This window comes from Hermetia illucens, chromosome 1 (genome assembly GCF_905115235.1).
Source record: "Hermetia illucens chromosome 1, iHerIll2.2.curated.20191125, whole genome shotgun sequence".
NCBI classification, from domain to species: Eukaryota; Metazoa; Arthropoda; class Insecta; order Diptera; family Stratiomyidae; genus Hermetia; species Hermetia illucens.
In genome coordinates, this window is record NC_051849.1 from 33,118,109 (window position 1) to 33,139,748 (window position 21,640).

Here is a 21,640-nt window from a genome sequence, read left to right on the forward strand (position 1 = left end):
GTTAAAGTGAACAAACAAAAATTTCACGTAGTCATGATGTTATTGACAAATTTACAAAGCATACAATAACTGGCTTGAAAAGCATTTAGGACGACATCAAAAATTGAATACACACGACAAATGAAGCCTTCTTCTGTGAAGGCAATGAATGAAAGGAATCCGTATTTGAGAAAGAGGAATTATATAATCGAAGCCAAGAGGCTGCGCTCACGCTAAAAGTCGTTTTACACTACTTTATCGCTTGAATTTTTCCACAATTATTAAGAGATCATTTTTGAACGCATAAGAAGTTGACAAATGCAAACAGAAACAATTTTTTGAAATTTATAATGTAGACTAACACCTTAAATGCATGTTATTAGTATGATAAAGTAATGTTTCAAATATTTCAAACCTTCACTAGTAATAATTTTCTGTTTGAAATCGTAGTTTAAGGCCGTTACAAATAGATTCAATTGAATAAATATAAATATGGCAACACTTTGCTGAATATTTTCTTTATATGTAATACATGTGAGCCTAACACTACCAAAATTGTTAACAGTTTAACCTGAACCTTAGTTTCTGGCCAGATTATTATTATTATTCTGAATTGCCACAATGTCAGCAAATGCCGGATCTTATACGACATTAGTGCTAAGTGCCAAGTTATGCTCGAAAGATCCTACCTACTTAAAAAGAATAGTGGGGCGGTAAGTTAGTGTCGAACCCCCCAGACTGTGTGAGAATCCCATGACATCTAGGGAATCCGTGAGGGATTTAGGTACAATACATGTAGCTGACAATATTATGGGAACTACAACCACTTTCTCGAGACGCCAAATTTCTTTGATTTCCCTAGCCAGTGGCTCATAGTTCACCTTTTTCTCCACGTATTTCCGTTCAATGTTGCTATTATGGGGGATGGCAGCGTCAATGATATATGCCGAGCGACCCGTCTTATCAACTAACAGCACAGTCGGCTAATGTGGAATGTGGCGATCAGTTAGAACTTGCCGGTCCCAATACATGCTGTAAGAAGAACTATCGAGTACAGCCAGCGGTTCTTATCAGTAGTCCAGATATGTTTCTGCGAACAGGCGACGCTTGCATGAAAGGTTCCGATGAATCGACTTAGATGTAGCATTATGCCTGGCTATGTGTTACACTGACGCCAGAAATAAGATGGGCCGACATCGAGTCATTCTCTTTTGTCGTGAGCTCTTTATAAGTTCGAGGGACGATCACGCCGTTCTGAATGGGACACATAAACCCCTGCGTCTCTATAAAGTGGTCCGCAGCGCAAAGCCATCTGTTCGATAAATCCAAATGGAGCTCGGAGAATTGGAAATTCTATTTGTCAAGCAGTAAGCCATCTTACAAACAGCAGCCTGCTAGCGACTCGCCTGCTCTTTGCTGCAAAAATATAATAAGCGCGTACCGAGTTGACTTGACGGTGATGTCAACCAAATTCCAAATGCATACGTAGTGAAGCGACAGCAAATACATTCAGCCCTCCTCGGTCATAGTTTGAATGCGGAGGTGAGTAATGCTATGCCTGGCATGTGGCTCGTAATTGCCTTTACGGATTGCTTGGATTCGCGATTTGTCTAAACTAAACTCTATCCGAATATCACGCCGAACATATCTGCTATTAGCAACAGATTTCTAAGATATAACCTAATGTCATTTTATTACATCAAGCGTGTCAGCTCGCATTTAGTATGTAGGCCATATTTAATTGTAAAATCATGCCCTCTAGTATTAATCAGTAGCCATGAAAGGGCAGCGTAGACCCCAGGAAACAAAGTGGATTGGAACCTACAATAGAGCTCAGCTCAGCTACCAAACCTTATCTCCACTCCCACATGGTGATCGCTTGGCGTTTTTTCTTAATGAAAAACTGCAGACGAAAAAGGAAAAATGCGGTTGGGTAGGAGTAACACATGGAAGCTGACTTCATTTATGCTACATTCGCGACGATTTGTGACGCGGCAAGGGAGCATGGAATATAGCTGTTATTAATCAGTTAGATCCAATACCTTCTGGAGTGGAAAAAGAACCACATACTGGTCGGACAGAAGTCTACTGAGGCAGGATGTCTTAGGAGCTGCCCGCAGGGAGCGGTTCTCTCGCCTCTGCTATGACTTCTGGTAACGGACACCTTGTTATGGCTCCTTGAGGACACAGAGGTGTTTGCAAAAGCATTTGAAGACGATCTTGCCGCAATAATTATCGGCTGGTTTGCGCACACAATATGAATTCAACTCTGCATGTAATCCAGAGTTAGTGGCTCCGTTACGGACTCACAGTGAGCGCTAGGAAGACTGAACTAATGATGTTGACTAGGCACGTTAGGTGGGGCAACTATATGCTAGCCACCTGATCAGGGGCGGAAATCCAGCTGGTACAAAACGTGAATTATTTAGGAGTACATCTCGGAAGCGTCATACGCCCACTGAAATTCTGAAGATTGTCTGGTGCTGTAGGACTCCGATAATTAAGATTTGGGGACTTTCACCAAAACGGATTCATACATAGCAAAATCAATTTTTAAGAATGCATGCATCGTCTGGTGGCCGAGACTGGATTTTGCTAACACTTAGAAGTTGCTAGCGGAGATTTAAAGGCTAGGTTGCCTACCATTCATTTGGGCTTGAAACAGAAAGCAGCCAAGGGCGCATATAGACTCGATCCCATTGGCGCGTGGAAAGGCGTTCATTTGAAAATTTCTTGACAAATATCAGGTCGCTCTGATACTGACCGATCATATCCTGATTCATTTTTGAAAGGAAATATTCTGTCGTAATCACCAACAGGGAAAAATGGTCGATAAATGGCCACAAGTCTTTTGGGATTACAGATTTAATAATCTTCACGGAACAGTCATGGAGAAGGGATTAGGCGCAGGGGTGTTTTCGAGAATTTCGATTTTGGAACTGGCGTAACCCCTCGGAAATATGACAACCGCATTCGAGGCGTAGATATATGCCATTTCATTGGCAGCAGAAGAATGCTTGCGACAAAAATGAAGGAGTGTCACCATTTGAATTTGTTCTGACAATCGGGAAGCGTTAATAGCACTAAACAGCACCAACATATCAAGCCAGTTGCTATAGAGCTGCTACCAGCTATCGGATGGGCTCTTAGGCATTGGTACTCTTAGATAAACAAACTGACAAGGCGGTGTGTCATTCTGCCATGATGGTAGTCAACAATTTTATTAGTTTGGTATCAATGCAATACAAGCATAGGACATCGACTAGTCAGGTGTGGGGCAACCTGCCAAAAACCTTGCCGTTATCGATGTAATTAGTAAACAGATTTCTTTGGCCTCGAGCTGTCTTTTCTGCAACTACCGAGTTGATGATGAAATGCTCTTTGCAACCCCTTGATCGAACTCAGCAGTCCTTCTCTTCCTCAGACAGAATGTTGCTGGTCTCGAAGTGCACATTGACCCTTCCACTAATAATGGTCGTTATGAATTTATAGAGGGTTAGTAAGCAAGTAATCAGTCTTGCACTTGCAGGGTTCTGCACCATGTCCAATTTTGGGACAAGGTAGGTAATTCCTGCAGTGTGGAACTTTTTATATAAAAAATGCTGCATCCAATCTCCACCATGGTTCCTCCAATTCTTCGAGGTGTTTATAGCTCATCAAACGTCCTTTTCGGCAGCATCCGCAAAATTCATTCTCCCTCCGGCGAGAATACACTCAGCATGTTGGGCAAATCCTATTATATTTTTTTGCTTCCGATACCGAAAGTTTCACCGTTTAAACGCTCTGTTGGATTTTTTTTTAGTGATCTGAAAAGACTACGTTGCATTCTGAATACGCCTGGAGTGGCTTTCGCCGTACCGTCACAAACGACTGCATAAAACAGAAAATTTGTGCTTTAGAGTGCCAATAATTTCCACCATGGATGTCTCACTAGAGATGGCGTAATACCGGAAAATCCTCTGCGCTTTATTCTCCCCCTAGCAATGTACTGTCTTAATGAGTCGCGCCGACATTCTAGACAAATTTACTGACCGTACAAGCTGAGCCGCAACTTCTTCAAAATGCGCAAGTGATCGTAATACACAATCGAAACGCAATCTCATTAATAATTTGAGATATAATTATCGGAGTGGCCGGAGTTTCATAGAGCCTGGGAATACCTGGTCTATGCGAAAGATCAATTTCCAAAAATGCTATGCACGGACGGCCAGGAAGAATGTTGCGACGAGTGATGAAACAGTGCTATGTGGTGTTGTTTACGCCTTTACCCCTACCCTCATTGAATCTTAGTCACTAGTTCCCGCGATGTCCTCGAGCCGAAGACACTCACTGATAATGGCCGGGATTGTGCCGCTGCGAGTAATGTAGCGGCAGTGGTCTGTAACTCGCTGCACAGTCACGCCTAAACATTGAACAGGGCCACGATTAGAGGTTCCGACGCCGTGCTGTCCATTACGGGAGCTCGACCCAGCTACCATGTCCGACGACTCCCGCCGGTTATCCGTACCGGATCTTAAAATTATCCTTCTCCTCATTTAAAGGACTGACACATTATACCTAACTGCCAGGTATAGGGATAGCTTCCTCAATGAGTAATCTGCAAGACTACAAAGTTTCGTGCACATCTACCTCCTGAAATGCTGCGGTGGTCTGCAGCAATTCAAACTGGAGCTATCCACCTCTCCTCCTTTCACAACCGGGTTTGGGACCGGCTGCGGAGAGTTATTATTTTTATTGAGAATATTAAGAGAAACACTATTTTATTTTTAATTTTTTTTTGCTTTTATTTCTCGGAAACTTGCTATGTTTTAATATATAAATAATTTAAATAGATAAAATAAATCTTTACATAAATGTAAATCTAGGATAAATTGGAAATCAAAAACAGTAAAACGTTTTATGCACATGATTTTGTTGGTTTCGTATTTTTCTCTTGTTTTCATATCCTGATTGTACTCTATTCGGTTTTATAACGCTATTAATGCTAAATGTTTTTTGTTTCTACAATTATAATCCTGTTTCTCTCCTAATATATTGGGTAGATCTTCATTATTTTTACGTTATAGCATTTATTCTGTTTTCACTCTTTCAAAGTCTTTATTTTTTTCATATCGTGCTGTTTCTGTTTGAAAGGGACATTCTACAGATTCTATATTTCGTATTTAAATCAATGATTCCATAATATAGTCAATATATTAAAATTTCTCTTATTTTATTATCAGATTTTATCTAACTTCAATGTTCAATATATTAATTGGGTGTACTTTCCTATATACAATTTTTGGTGGTAATCAAAATACAATGTAATTATCAAATAACGGGATGTTCACTCCAAGTGCTCTTTTTTATTCCCTTGAAATCGTTCGTAAAATCGAAATCTCACATTAAATTATTCTAAAAAAATAGTTATGTGAATAAAATTAGGAAGAGGATTAAGATAAATGAAACGACTAATTTTTTGGTGAAACTGTTATCAATTTATGAGGCGTTACTGGTGATATCTGCAAAAGAAAAAAAAAATATTAAAGTTTTGTGTCTCTAATGAGATGTCAATATAGTAATCCCTTAACATTAGGGTTTATTACCATGCAAGGGCGAAAAAATTGAGGAAAGATTTAATATTTGCGGGACGTCGATTTGGCTGATTACTCGCGGGGGAAAAAGAATATGCCCAAAAAAAAAATCTTCAAGAAAAGGAGACGACGAATGCAAACCTTAATAGCTATTTCAAAACACTAACGCCTCTTTTTGCAACTTGTCTAAAAGGCAATAGATTGGGGGATTTTTAAATGGAGATTCGCAACTCGTATGAGATGTCAAGGCCGGCCCAAATCCATACATGAAACTATGAAGGAAACTTCTTATTCAATGAAATTGAATAGGAACATCAAGCGTAGCCTAGTACTGAGCCAACGCATCAGACACTACCTGACCTCTGTCCTGATAGCTCACAACTCGCTCAAATCTGAAAATAAAATAGTTTTAGATTCAGTTTACGCCTAAACCAGGCGATTTACACCCCTCAACATAATTTGGATTCATGTGTTTACCACTACTATTAGTACAGTATTGCAGTATTGGCAGAGATGAGGCCGCGCGTGATGAATTGTGGTTGCTAAATACAATGTGTTCTCCCTAAATACAATATTGATAAAAAACTTTTACACCATCAATTATATACACAAAACCCTACTAAAGTTAGTGAAAAAACTCCATTAAAATTGATCGAACTATGGAGAGATATTCCAGTTTGAATGGTTACATTCCCCTTAACACGTTGACTGTTGACCATACAATCTTTTGCGTTTCCACATGGCGTTTAAAACTCGAAACTAAGAAAATTAAATTCTTCTTGTTGACCCTTCTGGATACTAGAATCTCTAGGAATCTCTTAAGTGAGGGAAGGAAATGGGGTCATCTATGAAGATCTGAACAAAGATGCCCCCAAGGGATGTGTACGAGGTTTTATGCAGAACTGGAATGAGAGTTCGAATCAACTTCCTAATTTAGAACCTCTGTCATCGTTGAGATTGCAGCTTATGTGGCAGCCTGTGTCTTCAATGAAGATTCTTTGCCTTACTAACCTTCATGCAAGGCGTGAGAATCAGTAGTGGATCACGCACCAATGAATGGGCGTGATAAGCCGAACGGGGTCGGGAGCTGAAAAACAGACTAAAGATGGCGGGATTCGTCGTAGACAGGAAATTTAAACATCATAAATGAAAGCAACATCTTTCATGGACCTAGTATCGATGATTCAGTACGAGCTGATAAAGCTCGCTTATTATAATTTGTTTAGTGTTCAAAACTTCAAAGCGTCCTTCCCTGAACTCACGTTTTCAAAGTTGGTGTCCCTCATAACTACAAAATTGCTGCATGGATCCTTTTCAAATTTTGAACACTATTTCTGTACATAATTTACGAGGTAACGCAGGAGAGTTTTTTTTTTCAAATTTGTTAATATTTTTAATTTTACAATAATAAATTAGTCTTTTTTCCCGCAAATCGCGTTTTTCACTTCAAAGTGTTCCCAAAAAGTGAAAAATTGAAATTTCGAAAAACTCTGCCGGCGTTACCTGGGGAAAGCCATCATCTAATGGAAGAACTTTGATTTTTTGATTTCAGATGACCCGGCACCGAGTTATGAAGGTCACCGCAATTCTACTTTTTTGGAGAAGCTTCCGAACAGTTGCTATCATTGCCTTATTTTTTTAATATTTCGGTACGAAAATTGTTTGTCAGGGCAGAAGCAAACTCGCCAGACGATGCCTCACCACTGCCCGGCGGCTACAGGTATTGTTGGCTCTGAATAAATAACGACCGTAGGATTGAAGATTGAATTCTAAGCAGAAATAGATTTGACGTCTCGGCTCAGACCAGCCAAGGTGCCAACCGGTGTTTTACAGCTTCACCCAAATTGCCTACTGTGCAAAGTTAAGATCATTGGCGTGTTGCAGACAGCAACAATTGGCCGGAATACAGGAGAGCCTCGAGTATCAATGTGGCCATAATTTGTGAGCTATATCGAAATTACAGTAGTGGCATTTGGCTCAAAGACCAAACGACCTAAGCAGGGCTGTTGGCATTCGGAGAACAAACCTTCCAAGAAAAAATAGAACACCGGGAGAATGGAATCTTCTGAAGAAAAGTGACAGAAATCCACATATCTAGCTGCAATGAAACGAGTGTGAACAGATGCTGTGCACTCGGGTTCTAGATGCGAGAGATCGTTGGCCGAAAATCATAGCGGATGATTTTAACGCCTGAGCTCTTGAATGGGGCATCTAGGCAACGAATGTGAGGACGTGTTCTGTTCGAAGCATGTCGGGACTTCATACAGTTTCTGGGCCTGGGACTTTACATACACCCGGCTTTAGCAATTAACTGAGGACTACACTCACGGTAATCATTCGGGAAACTGCATGGAGATCAAGTAATCGACCTCAAACAAGTCGAATTTTGAGGTTCTAGGATTAATTTAAGGGGGGTTTTGCAGCCAATCGTTAAAAATTATAGTAATATACTATTATTAATTTTATTTGAACAGATAGCGGTATGGAGGGTATTTCGAAGCCTAGGCACCATATAGTGGCAACCTCTTGATTTTTCAAAATTTGTTGGTTGTTGGGGACCAACAGGATGGTAATGAAAAAGCTGCAAAGATCACCTCAGGTAAAAGAGATTGTCGCCGCTCTATTTCCTCACCCCCAAAACAGTGGAAGGCAAACGGTAGTCCAACTCAATGGGTGCGTGATACCCCCAGTAAACGAGAAGGAGCTGCGGGAAATATATGGTAAGATCGGCAACAATAAGACCCCAGGTTTGGATACCATCCCTATTCCGTTTCGAAGCTGGCATTACAGACTAGGCCCGATTTTTCACTAACGTGATTGAGGCGTGCCTAAAAGAAGAATTATTCCCTGCTCAGTGAAAAAAACAAAAGTTGATATTGCTTCCCAGAACCAATAAACCTTCGCCCGATCTCACAGTTGGATACAATGGGAAGTTGATAGAGAGAATTATCTACAACAGATTGTTACTCATCGTCGAAGGCCCACGATGGATGCAATAAGTATGGTAGTGAATCCGACAAAAGATGCACTGAGCTTTGACGGCTGTTGTGCTGTGTTGGCATTGAATGTCAAAAATTCATTCAACTGGAACCGAATTAAAACGGTGTTGGCTAGTCTGATAGACGATTATCTCTCATAGAGAACTTTCTAGTGCGGGACAAATCAGGGCTCCAAAGAGTACATAGTCACAACGGGGGGTACTACAGGACTCGGTACTGGGTTCCATAATATGGAATGTCACGTATAATGGAGTGCTAGTTCTTTCTGCCCCAAAAGAGGCTACGATTGTCGGCTTTGCCGATGACCTGGCTGCAGTTGCTACAGCAAAGCATCCAATGGATATGTAGGTCTATGCGACAATGAGAGCGATAAAGTCCTGGGTATAAAGAAAGAAAAGCAGATGAATTGGGTTATGTTTTCCTGTTGATGGCTCTGAGGGTTTGCAGCGTTCTTAGAACCACAGTAGATTAGGCAGCACTGGTAGGGGCAGACATGATGCCAGTCGACATTCTGGCGAAGTTTGCTGTATCGTGTACGATGTATGGCACAGGGACTGCAGGAATGCAGATTAGAGTCGTATGATTTGGCAATGCAGATAGGATGAATCTACGCAGGCTTGCTGGACGTACATGCTCATTTCCAACATTAGGGTATGGATTGAGCGGAAACGCGAGGAGACCAATTACCTCACTACCCAGTTCCTCACGGGACACGATGGTTGGATGGTTGTTTTGGGTTAGATGATTCGCCGAATTGTCCTAGAGGTGGTGCCATTCCAGAGGATCTAGAGCATGTGATGTGCCCAAAGTTCGTGATGGGGTGAAAAAATCTGAACCAAGCGCTGGGAAGGAGCGTAAACCTGGAGACTACATTTACAGGGATGCTGAAGTCGGAGGAGAACTGGCTTACAGTTTCAACCGTACTCGTAAAAATACACAATACGCTATTGAAGAAGAGGGAGGAAAGCGAATGGAGCAGCCTAAAGACAAACCCACCTTGCACAGTAATATCTAAATGGTACTCTCGCGGAGCTGGGGCTGGAGAGACCGGGAGTAGGTGCGAATCACATACCCAACTGCTCTAGCTCCGGCGTTTCCTGAACGAACGCTAAAAGGATATTCAAAGCCTTGTGGGATACCCATGGACACAATATACTCCTTGAATCCATCATCAGGACCATACCAGATTCGCCTTTCCTCAAATTTGGTTACAGTTGGCAGATTCGATTCATATTCACACGTTTTCGGATATCCCGTGAATAAATTTTATGGTTTCAATAGTGAGATCGCTTCACGGATATCAGACTGCCAATTTAAAATTCCTGGAATAATATTTCCTGATGATCGCTGTTCAAAGCGTTAACGAATCTCAACCTCAAATGCGTCAAACTGAGAAAATGAACTAACTGCACTTCCGTCCTTTTTCTTGCTTATGATCAGCAATCAGGGGGCATTGAAGAGCAGGCTTTCGACATATGTTTTTGATCTCTGTTAAAATAAGACCTAGAGGACACATATATGTCGCTTACTATAGCTAACAAATACCTCTTCCAATCCCATACCGTTAGGGTGAAAGCTTCCATTGCATCTCTACCAGTCTGATCCGTAGTCGATCTATCAATGCAATGATCTCTGGGTGGTTCACATGCAAATGACTGTGACACTTCAATCCCAACCCCGGTCACCAGAAAAATTCCAGAGGAAACTGCGCCCTGCCAAAAACCTTCCCTGGTTAATAAACAAAGATTGAAACTCAGCGTAGGAGACAAAGCTCTCCTCGATAATGCAATAATCCAATTAGTCTGAAGCACGAAATTCAAATATAAGCGCCTTCGAAAACACTAAAAATGAAAAAAGGTGCAACTCTGTGATAAAATTAGAAACCTATCCCAACATACTAGCTAAAAGTCATTTAAGACAAAAACTTGCGACTGAAAACACAGAATATTTTATGAGTAAGATTTTCTGTAAGCGGGGTTGTCTAGAAATAGTACGCAAGATTTCTAGAACTTCTTGCTAGATCCAGTAAATAACATGTGAAGAAAAAAAAACTTTTAAACCTTGCTGCCAGTAAATAAATTAATTTGCGCTCCCTACTTTCTACATATCCCATATAATAGACTAGCCTTTCCCAAGTATATTGCATGCATCTTATAGGTAGACAACAAAATTTATCTCTTTCTGGAACATTAACACAACAGAAGAAAGTTCTTTCATCATCAGAGCAATCACTTGTTAGGCATTAGTTTAGTGTCGAAAAGCGATTAGGAAAACCAAAGAAATTTCTAACTTACCCATAAGGATCGGCTTCCCAAATACGAAGAATCGTCCTCATCTATTAAACTGTGACCTTGTTGATCAATGTACAGCAACGTGTCTTTGCTACAAGAACTAGCTGCCGCTGTGTTTCGTAGCATGGAAGAGATTGCGTCGCATTCTTTAAGCTTATAATTTGAGCTGGTGGAAAAAGAATGACGTAGATTGGCACAATTGCTGCTACTATCTGTATCCGAATTATAATGATGATGGTGTATGCAATTGAAATCGTTCCGTCGAAGTTGTGCTGTCAATTCATTTACCGACGTATGGGAGCTGGTAGGCCACAGAGGCTGTGGAGTGTATTCAGGGAAGCTGGCTGCTACTGTTTTACGTATATTCGGTCGTATTAGATCTTGATGGATAGAAGACTTCGATAATTCCGGGACGTCTTCTGCATGAATTGTCACTTCCTCCTCTTGTATTGGTTTCGTTGGAGTAGTCAGTGACTCTGGAATTGCATCTTTGGAATTTTCTTTTAGTTCATCATCATCATTTTCGTCTGCATATTCGATTTCTTCTACGTCAACTAATTCTGTTTCGTTGGTTTTTTCGATCACAACTGTATCCGAAAGTTGGTTGGATATCAGCTTGTTAGTAACATCTGATTTGACTTCGATGGGAGCTTTGGTTTCGTCTTCATTCTCCCCATTTAGCTTTTCATTCGTCATTGAAGTATTAGTTGCAGCTCCTGCAACAGTGTTTGCGTTTGGGTTCGCCGTCACCTGCGAATTTGTCACAGGAACCGAAGAGGGAGCTATGCGTGAGACCCAGTGATCTCCAGAAGTCGAACTCGTACCTGAACATTCGGAATTATCAATATTTCGCCTTTGGTAGAACAAAATGTATGCCTCATTGTTGATAATTTGCTCTTCCACTTGATCAGCTGGGACTTGACTAACTCTTTGGTCATCGAATTTGTACCACTGTCGATCATATGGATTTTTACAAGCAGCTGTATAATGCCCCGTCTCAAGTGTGTCTCCTTGATGATAGCACACAGCATACAAATCATAACGATTATCTTTCAGCTCTTTATCTCTATCTTTATTGTTACGTAAATGATCGCGAGTCATTTTTCGCCATGGACTTCCCTGCGGTCGTCCCCCGTTTTCGTCCCTATTTAAGGAATCACTAGATGAACACGCACCTCGCGCCAAATGTGGGGACATATCGAACGCATTCAAAGGAAATTTCACCATGGTTGTAAGTTTTGCAGCGTCTGCACCTTTTTCGTGCTGCTGCCGAAAACGTTTGAAATGTACGACCAGAATGTCTGGCAACGACCATAAGCCTAACGTTTTAACAACTGGAAGATATTGTTGACAGTTCGGACAACGCCAAGCGTTTTCTGCACTCAGCGTTTCAGCCTTTGTATAATGCTCCAAACATTGCTCGAGGCTTAGTGGAACCGAATTGGTGGTATTTTTCTAGAAAATGATAAAAATCAAATCAAATCGATAGAACTAATTTAATCATGCATCATTTCATTTGAGGATAGACGCTCTCATCGTAATTCGAATGAGACTGTTACCTACCAATTACGATAAAGAAATAGAATCGAATAGTAATATTCTAAACTATGAATCACTCTTTACATATTAATTAATTAACCAATGATTCTTACCTTTAGTTGTGCAACACTCTCATGTTCTACAATTGGATCACTCATATCGGAGAAAAAGCTTTCGGGGTCAGCCCACTCCAGCAATAATTTCACATGCGGTGGTCCTGCGTCCGATGATAATACTGATAGCGCCATGTCGATTATTTCCATAAAAAGGGGATGCTCCACTTGTTCCAAATAAGTATCTGGATCAGCCGACGGATCCTGTATTCTAATTTGGAACATATCCGAAACTGGGGTTGTATAGGCGAACACTTCTGGTTTTAAGACAGCCGACATTTCTTTGAGAAGTTTCTTTTGCAGTTCAACATACGAACAATCACGGTTAACTTGTATACAGAATGGAGTGCCTGAATTGAAAACGTCCCAAGTTAACATCATAAATAGATGTTAGAAAAACAGTAGTAAGAGAAAGCAATCTTCAAAAATGTCTACTTACCAAATCGTTCCACAGTATTATTCTCCATGTTCCGTCGAACATTCGCTATAAGCAACATTAGATCCGACGTTTCTTCTTTCATTTCAGGAATTTCGATACAATACACTGAATCGATCCCTTCAAGCATTGATATTGGTTGTGAATCACAAAATACTCGAGAAAATCCAGTACTATTTATTTCCGCTAGAACCATGCCGTTTACTGCAATCCCTGTATCGGCATGTAGTTGTTCGCGCAAGGCAACTATCGGTGATCCCGCGGGGACCGTGAGGCCCAGTTTCACTTGGCGTGGATGCTGTGTAATGTAGACGACGTTCACGAAAATCGTTTGTTGAGAAAGTTGTGGTAATTGTACTGATATACAGTGGAAAGGATCGAATGTATTGCTCTGCTTGTGACATCGTGGACAGGTAAGCGAGGAGCGAAATTGTGCTTGAAAAACGGCTTGAACGAACGAGTTGTTGCACCTTATGTGATTTGCCAACGTTTCAGCAGCGATAACTTCATCTGGACGACCATAGCTATTCTGTAAGCGAACAAATTTATGAAATTAATATTTTTTTTAATAAGTTGATTTCATTTCGGATGAAAAAATTGACTATGTGTGATTTAGTATTGAATGGGATATTACCATAGGTGGTAAAATATTCCACAATTGGCTAATCTGAGGAGCCTAATTAAATTTAGAGGACAAGCCAAGAAGGGAGAGTGTGGAGGAAAATTGCAGTTAAACTTCGTAAGCAAAATGCAATGAAAGCTTCTTCTATGCCGTCTGATGTCGGTACTTGGCCTTCAGAAATTTTGGTCATGAACTTTTCACCGCCTCCAATATCGAAAACTGAAAAGTCTGTCTCTTGCGTTAATTGGCTAATTGGTTTTGTATCTTTACTTGAGCCATCGATTTTGTTTGTTGTTATTCTGATGGTCAGTTTAGCTTCAAATTCACAAAATATGTTGTATAATACTGAGAGATGGCTTAAAATCAATGAAAATAACAAATATCAACGTTAGATTACCAACACTTCTCCAGTATCTGCTATACTAAGAGTATCTGATCAATCCTCCACTTCCATCTTCTGATATTTACCAAGAATAGTTTTTATGACGGGTTCGAGAATTCTTTCGATTATTTTTGATAGCAGTTTGTATATGTTTACAACACCTATATTCGTACTACGTTTGTCACTTAGGACAAATGACCCTTTTGTGCCAAAATTTCGACATAATTTCATCAGACTTAACAGTGTTTAAGAACTCATAGAGGTTGATCGTAACTCTGTCGATATTCCATCCTTACCATCTTAAATCATATCTCTTGAAGTTATCATTCAATCTACGCTTGCGTTTTTTCTTCATGCACACCTTGTCAGCGGCACGTCTTTATTCTGTGTATTTGTCTCCGTTGGCGCTTGTGGATCAGTCGTGGACTGTTGGCACTCTCCATCAAACCATCCATTCTATTAGCGTTGGGGTTCGTGTCCGATAATTTTCTCGGCTGAAATCCACTTCATGTCAATGTTATCGACTTCCTGGTATCGACTTAGCGTCTGCAGCATTTGTTCTAACGCTCCGACGTGTTGCGATGCAAAAGCTTTTCAATAAAGAACCTGATAGTGGAAGTGAGCCTGGTGCTCCCATTTTTTACTATCCTAGATCGATGTCTTGCGCCGACTATATAATGGTCACTGTCGCAATTGCGTCAAACTAGAGGATAAGATGACCTAAAATTCTTCTCCTTTTATGCTTGAAGTCCTTGCTTTTTCTTTAAGCGATCACCACTACGAATCCGTTGCTGTTCAGCTTTTACCCGTAAATTGCGTGCTTTTTATTGTATAATTACTTATTTTCCGTGTTTACACACTTGTTAAAGAGTTTCTTAATGAACTGTCGCATGTTCTATTGCTTAGATATCGCCTACCTTGCATCCTTTGTGGGAACTTCAATTTTCCTTTAAGAAATTTCGAAGATCGGCTAACTTTATTTCCTTAGGTTAAAGCTATTAATCAAGAATACATATTTCCGATCTCTGACGAATCTTGAAGATACATCTGGGGGACGAGTCAGATATCTTTATTTTCAATTTCTCGCCTGCTGCTCCTTTTACTCAGCTCTAATTGATGTTTATTGCGGTTATGACCCATTAGCCTTCTAAATTATTTCCAACACGAATGTATCTCAGAAAGGTGGAAGCATGTTATACCGATTAAAAACGATCGCCCAGTTAACCCTCTATTTCCAAAAATTCTTGAAAAGTTTAGTACTCCTAAGATGAATTTGATTGGATTTTTCAGCCAATTTCAAAGACTAGGTAACTTACTATAAGTAAGTTTATTTAAGCATATATCGGAATGGGACATATTTTGAAGCCTAGATTCTATATAAGCGCATCTGAATTTTTTTTAGATTTTTGAGTTGGGGAGTTTCCGAAAATGAGTCCATTCTCACTTTGACTTCTCACTCGCGCAAAACTAATATCAGTTTCGGAAAGTACTAATCGGAATCTTTTATTTGATATCCCGCATGAATATATTAAGCAAAAAAAATTTTACATCACTCCTTTTCACCCCTTTTAAACTCCACGGAAATTCATGTCACTCATTGTATGCGATGGATTTCGTAGTTTTCATATGTCTACCAAATTTCGTTTGAATCGCTGTATCCGCTGTGAAAAGTGCGTGTGACAAACAGTCCTTTTCAATAAGGTTTTGTTTTGCACAAAACTTTAAAAACATAATGAGAATAGGTTTTAGGAGGGGGCAGATTGAGGGAAATTTGCTAAAGTTTAGTTTTAACTCATTAACAGAGCACCAGTGCGTCTGTAGTGACATGCAGTATACTGTCGAAGCTACTGAGGAAAAGAGCTTTAGGCCATCGACGTAAACCAAGCAACGGCAAGTGAAAAGAGAAGGTAGGTATTTGATGACGAACAAAAATAGTAAAAAGTACATAAGTCACGTAATAATTCAGGTGAATCAACAGAGTAACCTCGAAACTATCAGTGACTGAAGTTCGCAGAGCTGAGTGAGATCAGCGTGGCTTCTGGAAGACTACTTTTTCTTGCTACGTATTTCAGACGAAGTTTTTTATTGAACTGAGTGATTCATCAGAACAGATGAGACGACTTGGAGGAGGATGGGAAATAGAAAGGAAGTGGGTTAGTTAGATAGTATAAAAGGGGCTTGTTCGCATATTAAGTGGATGGGGATGAGATATCAGCCGATGGTATGATCCACATGTAAGCATCACTAAATCGCCTGCTACTTTATGTTATACCTTTTCTTTTTCGCTAGTAATATTTATTAACCATGCAAATAATAAATATCACTAGTCTTGCAGCACTGATAAAGGCAACAAATGATTCCCGAAATATGGATATTTGCATGGGTAAAATAAATGTTACTAGCGAAAAAGAAAAGGCAAATCTTAATTATTTCAAGTAATTTAATTGCAAGAAACACCGCGAAATTACACTTAGAGATCCTAATATAATTAGAACGCAGAAGTATTAAGAGATTTTCAGAAATATCGTCGACTAACTCAACCTGAAGTTATGGCACAGAACATTGTAGACTTCTAGTCAGATTGGGAACAACTGCAGTGTTGACACACTGCCAGAAACTGATAATGATTATGCGAGAGCGTAATTGAAGTCAAGGGGAAGCTGTCCACACGTAAATAAGAAAAAAATCATATATCTGATTCTATCTTTTTGTTCATCGTCAACCACGTTTGTCCAATATCACTTCATCAGATTGTTTTCTGGTTAAGACATGACCTATGATCAAAAAGTACCGGGAATTTTTAATTTAAGCGAACCGTGAACGGCAGAACCAATTTTTTTTTTACTGATATCACCTTAACTTGCATATAATATTTTAGCGGCATTATTATTATTATTATTAAAGAATTTGTTTAACATGTTGTGTTGGTAACGAAATTTCGTGTGCTAATGCATTGGAAATGTTGCAAAAAGTCTTTGCGGAGTCTGCTTTATCAGAAACTTGAGCATACGAATGGAATAAAGACTTGATTTGCCTTGTTTCGGACGCCCATCCACGTCAAGCGTAAAAAAGTGAGAGAAAATGTGCTCGGAAATCGTCATACCAGCCTAGTGAACTTGGCATTGCATATGAAACCGCTTAGCACATTAATGGTAGAAATTTTGCGTATGAGACATGTCGAATTCCGGCTCGTCGCAAAAGACTTGACTTTTCGTGTAAACACAAAATCGAAAGACGGTTGCTAAGGACATAATTTCTAAACCGAAAAATTACTCGGCCTCCATGAAATGAATAATTATTGGTGATGATACGTGAGTGTACGTGTTTAACAAGTCAACAATCACCCGAATGGCGACGAGCCAAAACCGAAAAACAGAATGCGACGAGAGAATTAAAGGCCATCCTGTTAGCGGCCTACCAGCGGGGCATGGACGAGAGAAAAAAAATTTGCATGAAAATTAAGTCGTTTTTCTTCCATTTACAAATTCCCGGTAATTTTTGACTATAGTATATATCCCAATTTTGAATGGAAGCTCAAGTTGCGACGCAACACTCACTGTAGTCAGACCGATTTGCTTTCTTCTAAGCCCTTCGGACACAATTAACAGTGGGACATCAGGGACGCGATTCTATTTCTGGAGCAATATTATATTATTGCTTGCTGAAATTGGTAGTATTCATTTGTGTGCCTGCGTTTTCATATTTTTGCGGTCCATTGGAAAATCCTGCAGCACAATTTGTTTGCAATATAGGCTTAATGCCTGCCATTAGTCCTGTTAGCGTCATCGTGGGTGGTATCAGGAAATCCTGATAGTCTGCCGGGGCTCCAAGGGGCAAACCAAAACCATCAACATGAACAACGAATCGACGCTCAACCTAATACAATACCCCGTATTAATATTTTATTAAGGTTATAAATAAAAATATCACCTGCCCACTGACTAAGATATCTGTTAAAAATAAGACGATTGATTATTCGATTGTTGACGATTTTATATAAAACGAAGTAATGGATGATTTTTACTACCTCCAACAAATTTTAGCTCAACTCCTTTAAAAAGCCATTTTCGCTCTCAAAAATTGTTTTCCGATTTCATGGCCAACGCGATTCGCAATTGCGTTCCAAGGAGACCCTCTTGACATGAGCTTGAGACTATAATTGGGTGGGCCTCGCTGGTGGACTTCGAAGGGGCCCTCTTAAGGTGATTTCAGCGGTTTCCGTCCGTCGTATTTAGAACATGCGTGTAGGATTCGAGATCCTTGGGCACGTTAACCACGGTTTTCGCATGGTTGGCGGATAGTCGCGGCTTCAGCATGAACATTGGGTCCTTGAGCAGTTGCAATAGACCAGTGGTGTTGAGTCTCGACCCAATGTTGAGTACAGGGTCGCTGGGCAGTCTCAGGTTCTCCTCGTATACCAGCATGCAGCGGGACTTGCAGAAAATTCTTCGCAATCGGCTATCTAGAGGCCAAGTAGAACGAGTGGATCTGCCATCAACAAGGATCGTCTTGGGCCAGTATAGCCGTCTTCAACGTCCTGTGCCACCTTGCAAGCATTCCATTGTACTGCGATGGTTCGTTGGCGTTTGAAGCCGAGGATTTTACCTAACTTTGAGAAAAGGGAGGACTCAAGCTACATTCCTTGATCAATGGTTATAATTGCCGGCACACCAAAGTGTGGAATCCATTCTCAACAGAAGGTATCAGCAGCAGATTATGCAATGTCTTTCGCCTTAGTCTTGCGCGTGAACTTGTCGATGTTTGTTACCTGATCCTTTGTGAGTCTCGCAAAGGACCAATTAAATGGGGGTGGATTGTATGGAAACGTTTGGTGGACCGAGAACACGACTACCTCTTTGCTCACGTGTTTTGTAGTCTCGCAATTCTGAGATCATGGTAAAACCTTCACACTTCGTATCATCTATTCGTTTATGCAAATATACTAATGTACTTTTTATTATCTTTATATTTCTTGAATTGCTATATCTAACCACCGTTTATGAAGTTATTTTTTTTTAGTGAATATTTGTTTAGCTTGATAAGCAGTTAAGCCAATGAACGGCAATTTTCGCCGGTTTAACCTTGCACCTGACAACTGGTTACAATTAGTGTAGAAAGTGTCAATATGAATTTCACACCTTGCCTAGAAAAAATATATATCAACAAGTAATTCACTTTATTTTACGCATCTCTACGAGCGATACGAAATAAAATTGCTCTTTGTTCCCACAATGGAAAATTAGACACTACGCTAAACAAATGATAAGATAAAATATAAAGAAAAACAGAAATCACGAACCGCACTGGTTTAATAAAGACTATTACATTCAATTTAGATTTCATGCGATTGATATATGACAAATTATTATCATTTTACGTGAGAATTTCAGAAGGAAAAGTACTCTTGAAAATTTGACGAGTAGATGCAATAATACTGTCTGACGTAAGAAGATAAAAAACAACGCAATGACGTTGGCTATGATGACAGTAGAATGTGTTTAGCAGTTCTATTGCCAGAATTTCGGACGGAATACTCCAACTCAAATTATTCTGAGGAATAAGAGACAATTATGATGGATTTCTGCCAATGCTGATTATAGAAATGATAATTTTTTCTTCTGCTTTAAACATCAAACCTGCAGTAATCGATGCAACGCAAAGCAAGCATAGCAATTTTGGAAAATCTTGAGTATATCTCCAGTACTTGACAACATTCCAAAAGAAAGTGAGAAATCAATTTCTAACGAGGCACTTCAGAATGTTCCTAGACACCAATCGAGTTGAATTGCACATTTTTTCAAGTATCAATTGATTGCATCGAAGACGTCACTTACATAACTTGCGCCTACATACCAACATACTTGAGGGTCGTTTGATAATTCGTTCAGTCGCCGTTTAAAAAACAATCTTGACTTTAATAGTTCGGAAGGTATCAGCCAATCGATCAAGGGTAAGACAAACAATAGGAGCTTTGGTTCTATCGATGGCGACAATGTCCTAGATATGCCATTCTAGATAAGATTGTGTCTGGCCCAATTCAATATTGGTTACGATGGGATTTTTATCGGCTTAAGAAACCTTCTTGTTTTTCACATTGTAAAATTCAATATTGTGTCGCAGTTGGGCTTTTTTTCAGAGGTAACGGTGATTTGAATTGTTACATCATAATCAACCTTATTTCCATAGAAATGTATTAACCTTGGCACTGAAACAGTTATATTATCCCAATTAGCTTTCTTAGAATCTCAATATCCAGAAAGATACGACCACTATCTCACACTATTAACCTTGCTCCTCATATTTATTTAGAATATGCTAACCAACGTTTATTATTGAGTACGCAAAGAAAATTAAGCAAATATTAAATGTTATCTTCGATGCTTCATTGAACTATTTGTTGTTTCAGCTTTTTTCTATTCTCACCTTTATCGTCTTATAACGTTTTTTCGTTGCCGTGTTTAAGTCCTCGTGTACTTTATCTAGTAACCAAAATAAAAATTCCTGAGCATCATGTTGTGTTGAACTGCGAAACTGAGACCCGTAACGATCGACGACAGCCTGCAAGAAAATAAGAATAATTACTAGTCATATGAATGAGGCTTCTAATTGAAGAAGATGTTTGTGACGCAACAAAATGATTAGCACTGATAGTTTTTGTATGTCCGCCTTTAATAGATGGAATAAGAAAGTTTATTTTTATTGCTCGTCTGTAGCACGTATTGTTATGCAATTAACATCATATTTGCATGTCCAGATAAAGGCGGCTAGTACTATGTATTTAGACTGAAGAATGTAATCACTCCAAATCCTGTTTGTGAAAAAAGTCGTTATGTTGATTGATTTCCAACTGAGTCCCCACATGAATTTTCCTCTGAAGTGTGTTGCCAAGATTCACAGGAGTGGGCGAAATTAGGTCAAATGTGATGGCTGACTTATATTTTGAAATCCAAGTCCGTGCGCTAGAGCATCTAATTCACAGCCATCAGCAAATTTTTTCAACAGCATGCAAATGAAGTACGTACACACGAATACCGTCAAATGACGCAATAGGGTTAAAAATCATTGACTGAAAATATGAATAACAAACCTTAAAACTCGTGCTATGATCCGACTCATTTTTGCAAGTCCATAAAGCCTTCAAGACGTTCGCCAATTGTTCTGTTAATTCACCTTTGGTTCCGAATTTCCTCGAATTTAATTTATTGCGACGTTTCAGATCCGCCTACGGATAAAAACAAAACGAAGTACACCATTTATGTATCTCATTTGTTGTTTGGTTTTAGTAGTTTGTTAATAAGAGGAAAAAACCCCTTAGTTGAAAGCTGATACAAGTAATCCATTTCTCAGTTTGGAACTTTTTGCGTTGGTACATGATGAGTTAAATAATTTCTTTTTCATTATAATTGTGATGACAAACATTTCTTGAGTTCATCGCAAATATTACATGAAAGTGTTAATTGGAAGTTATGCAACAATTGAAAATATGACATTGAAGTAAAAAATGGCACATTTTACGTGGAAGTATGTATCGGAGAGACTTGAAACTAAGATATCTTCTGAAATAATGAGACAATGGAAAATTGTGAACAAACAATATTCTATACGAAGGCATTTTGCTGTTCTTCCATGCAAAGTTCGAGAGCTAGAATATATCATAGATATTGCTAGAATTTGGTCAAAATTTATTTTATCGGTTAGGAATTAAG

General features: G+C 39.5%; 1 protein-coding gene across 1 annotated transcript in view; it reads right to left on the minus strand.

Moving 5' to 3' along the window:
- Nucleotides 1-4,759: 4,759 nt before the first annotated feature.
- The window catches only part of LOC119652979 (ubiquitin carboxyl-terminal hydrolase 31), a 41,065-nt gene continuing 24,184 nt past the window's right edge, over nt 4,760-21,640 (minus strand). The window contains exons 3-8 of the mRNA XM_038057392.1: nt 21,022-21,156; nt 20,358-20,492; nt 12,934-13,459; nt 12,495-12,844; nt 10,846-12,297; nt 4,760-5,480 (exon numbers count right to left, since the gene is read on the minus strand). Of these exons, the coding sequence (XP_037913320.1) occupies nt 5,430-5,480; nt 10,846-12,297; nt 12,495-12,844; nt 12,934-13,459; nt 20,358-20,492; nt 21,022-21,156 (2,649 nt within the window). The 3' untranslated portion in view covers nt 4,760-5,429. The remainder of the gene's footprint in view (nt 5,481-10,845; nt 12,298-12,494; nt 12,845-12,933; nt 13,460-20,357; nt 20,493-21,021; nt 21,157-21,640) is intronic.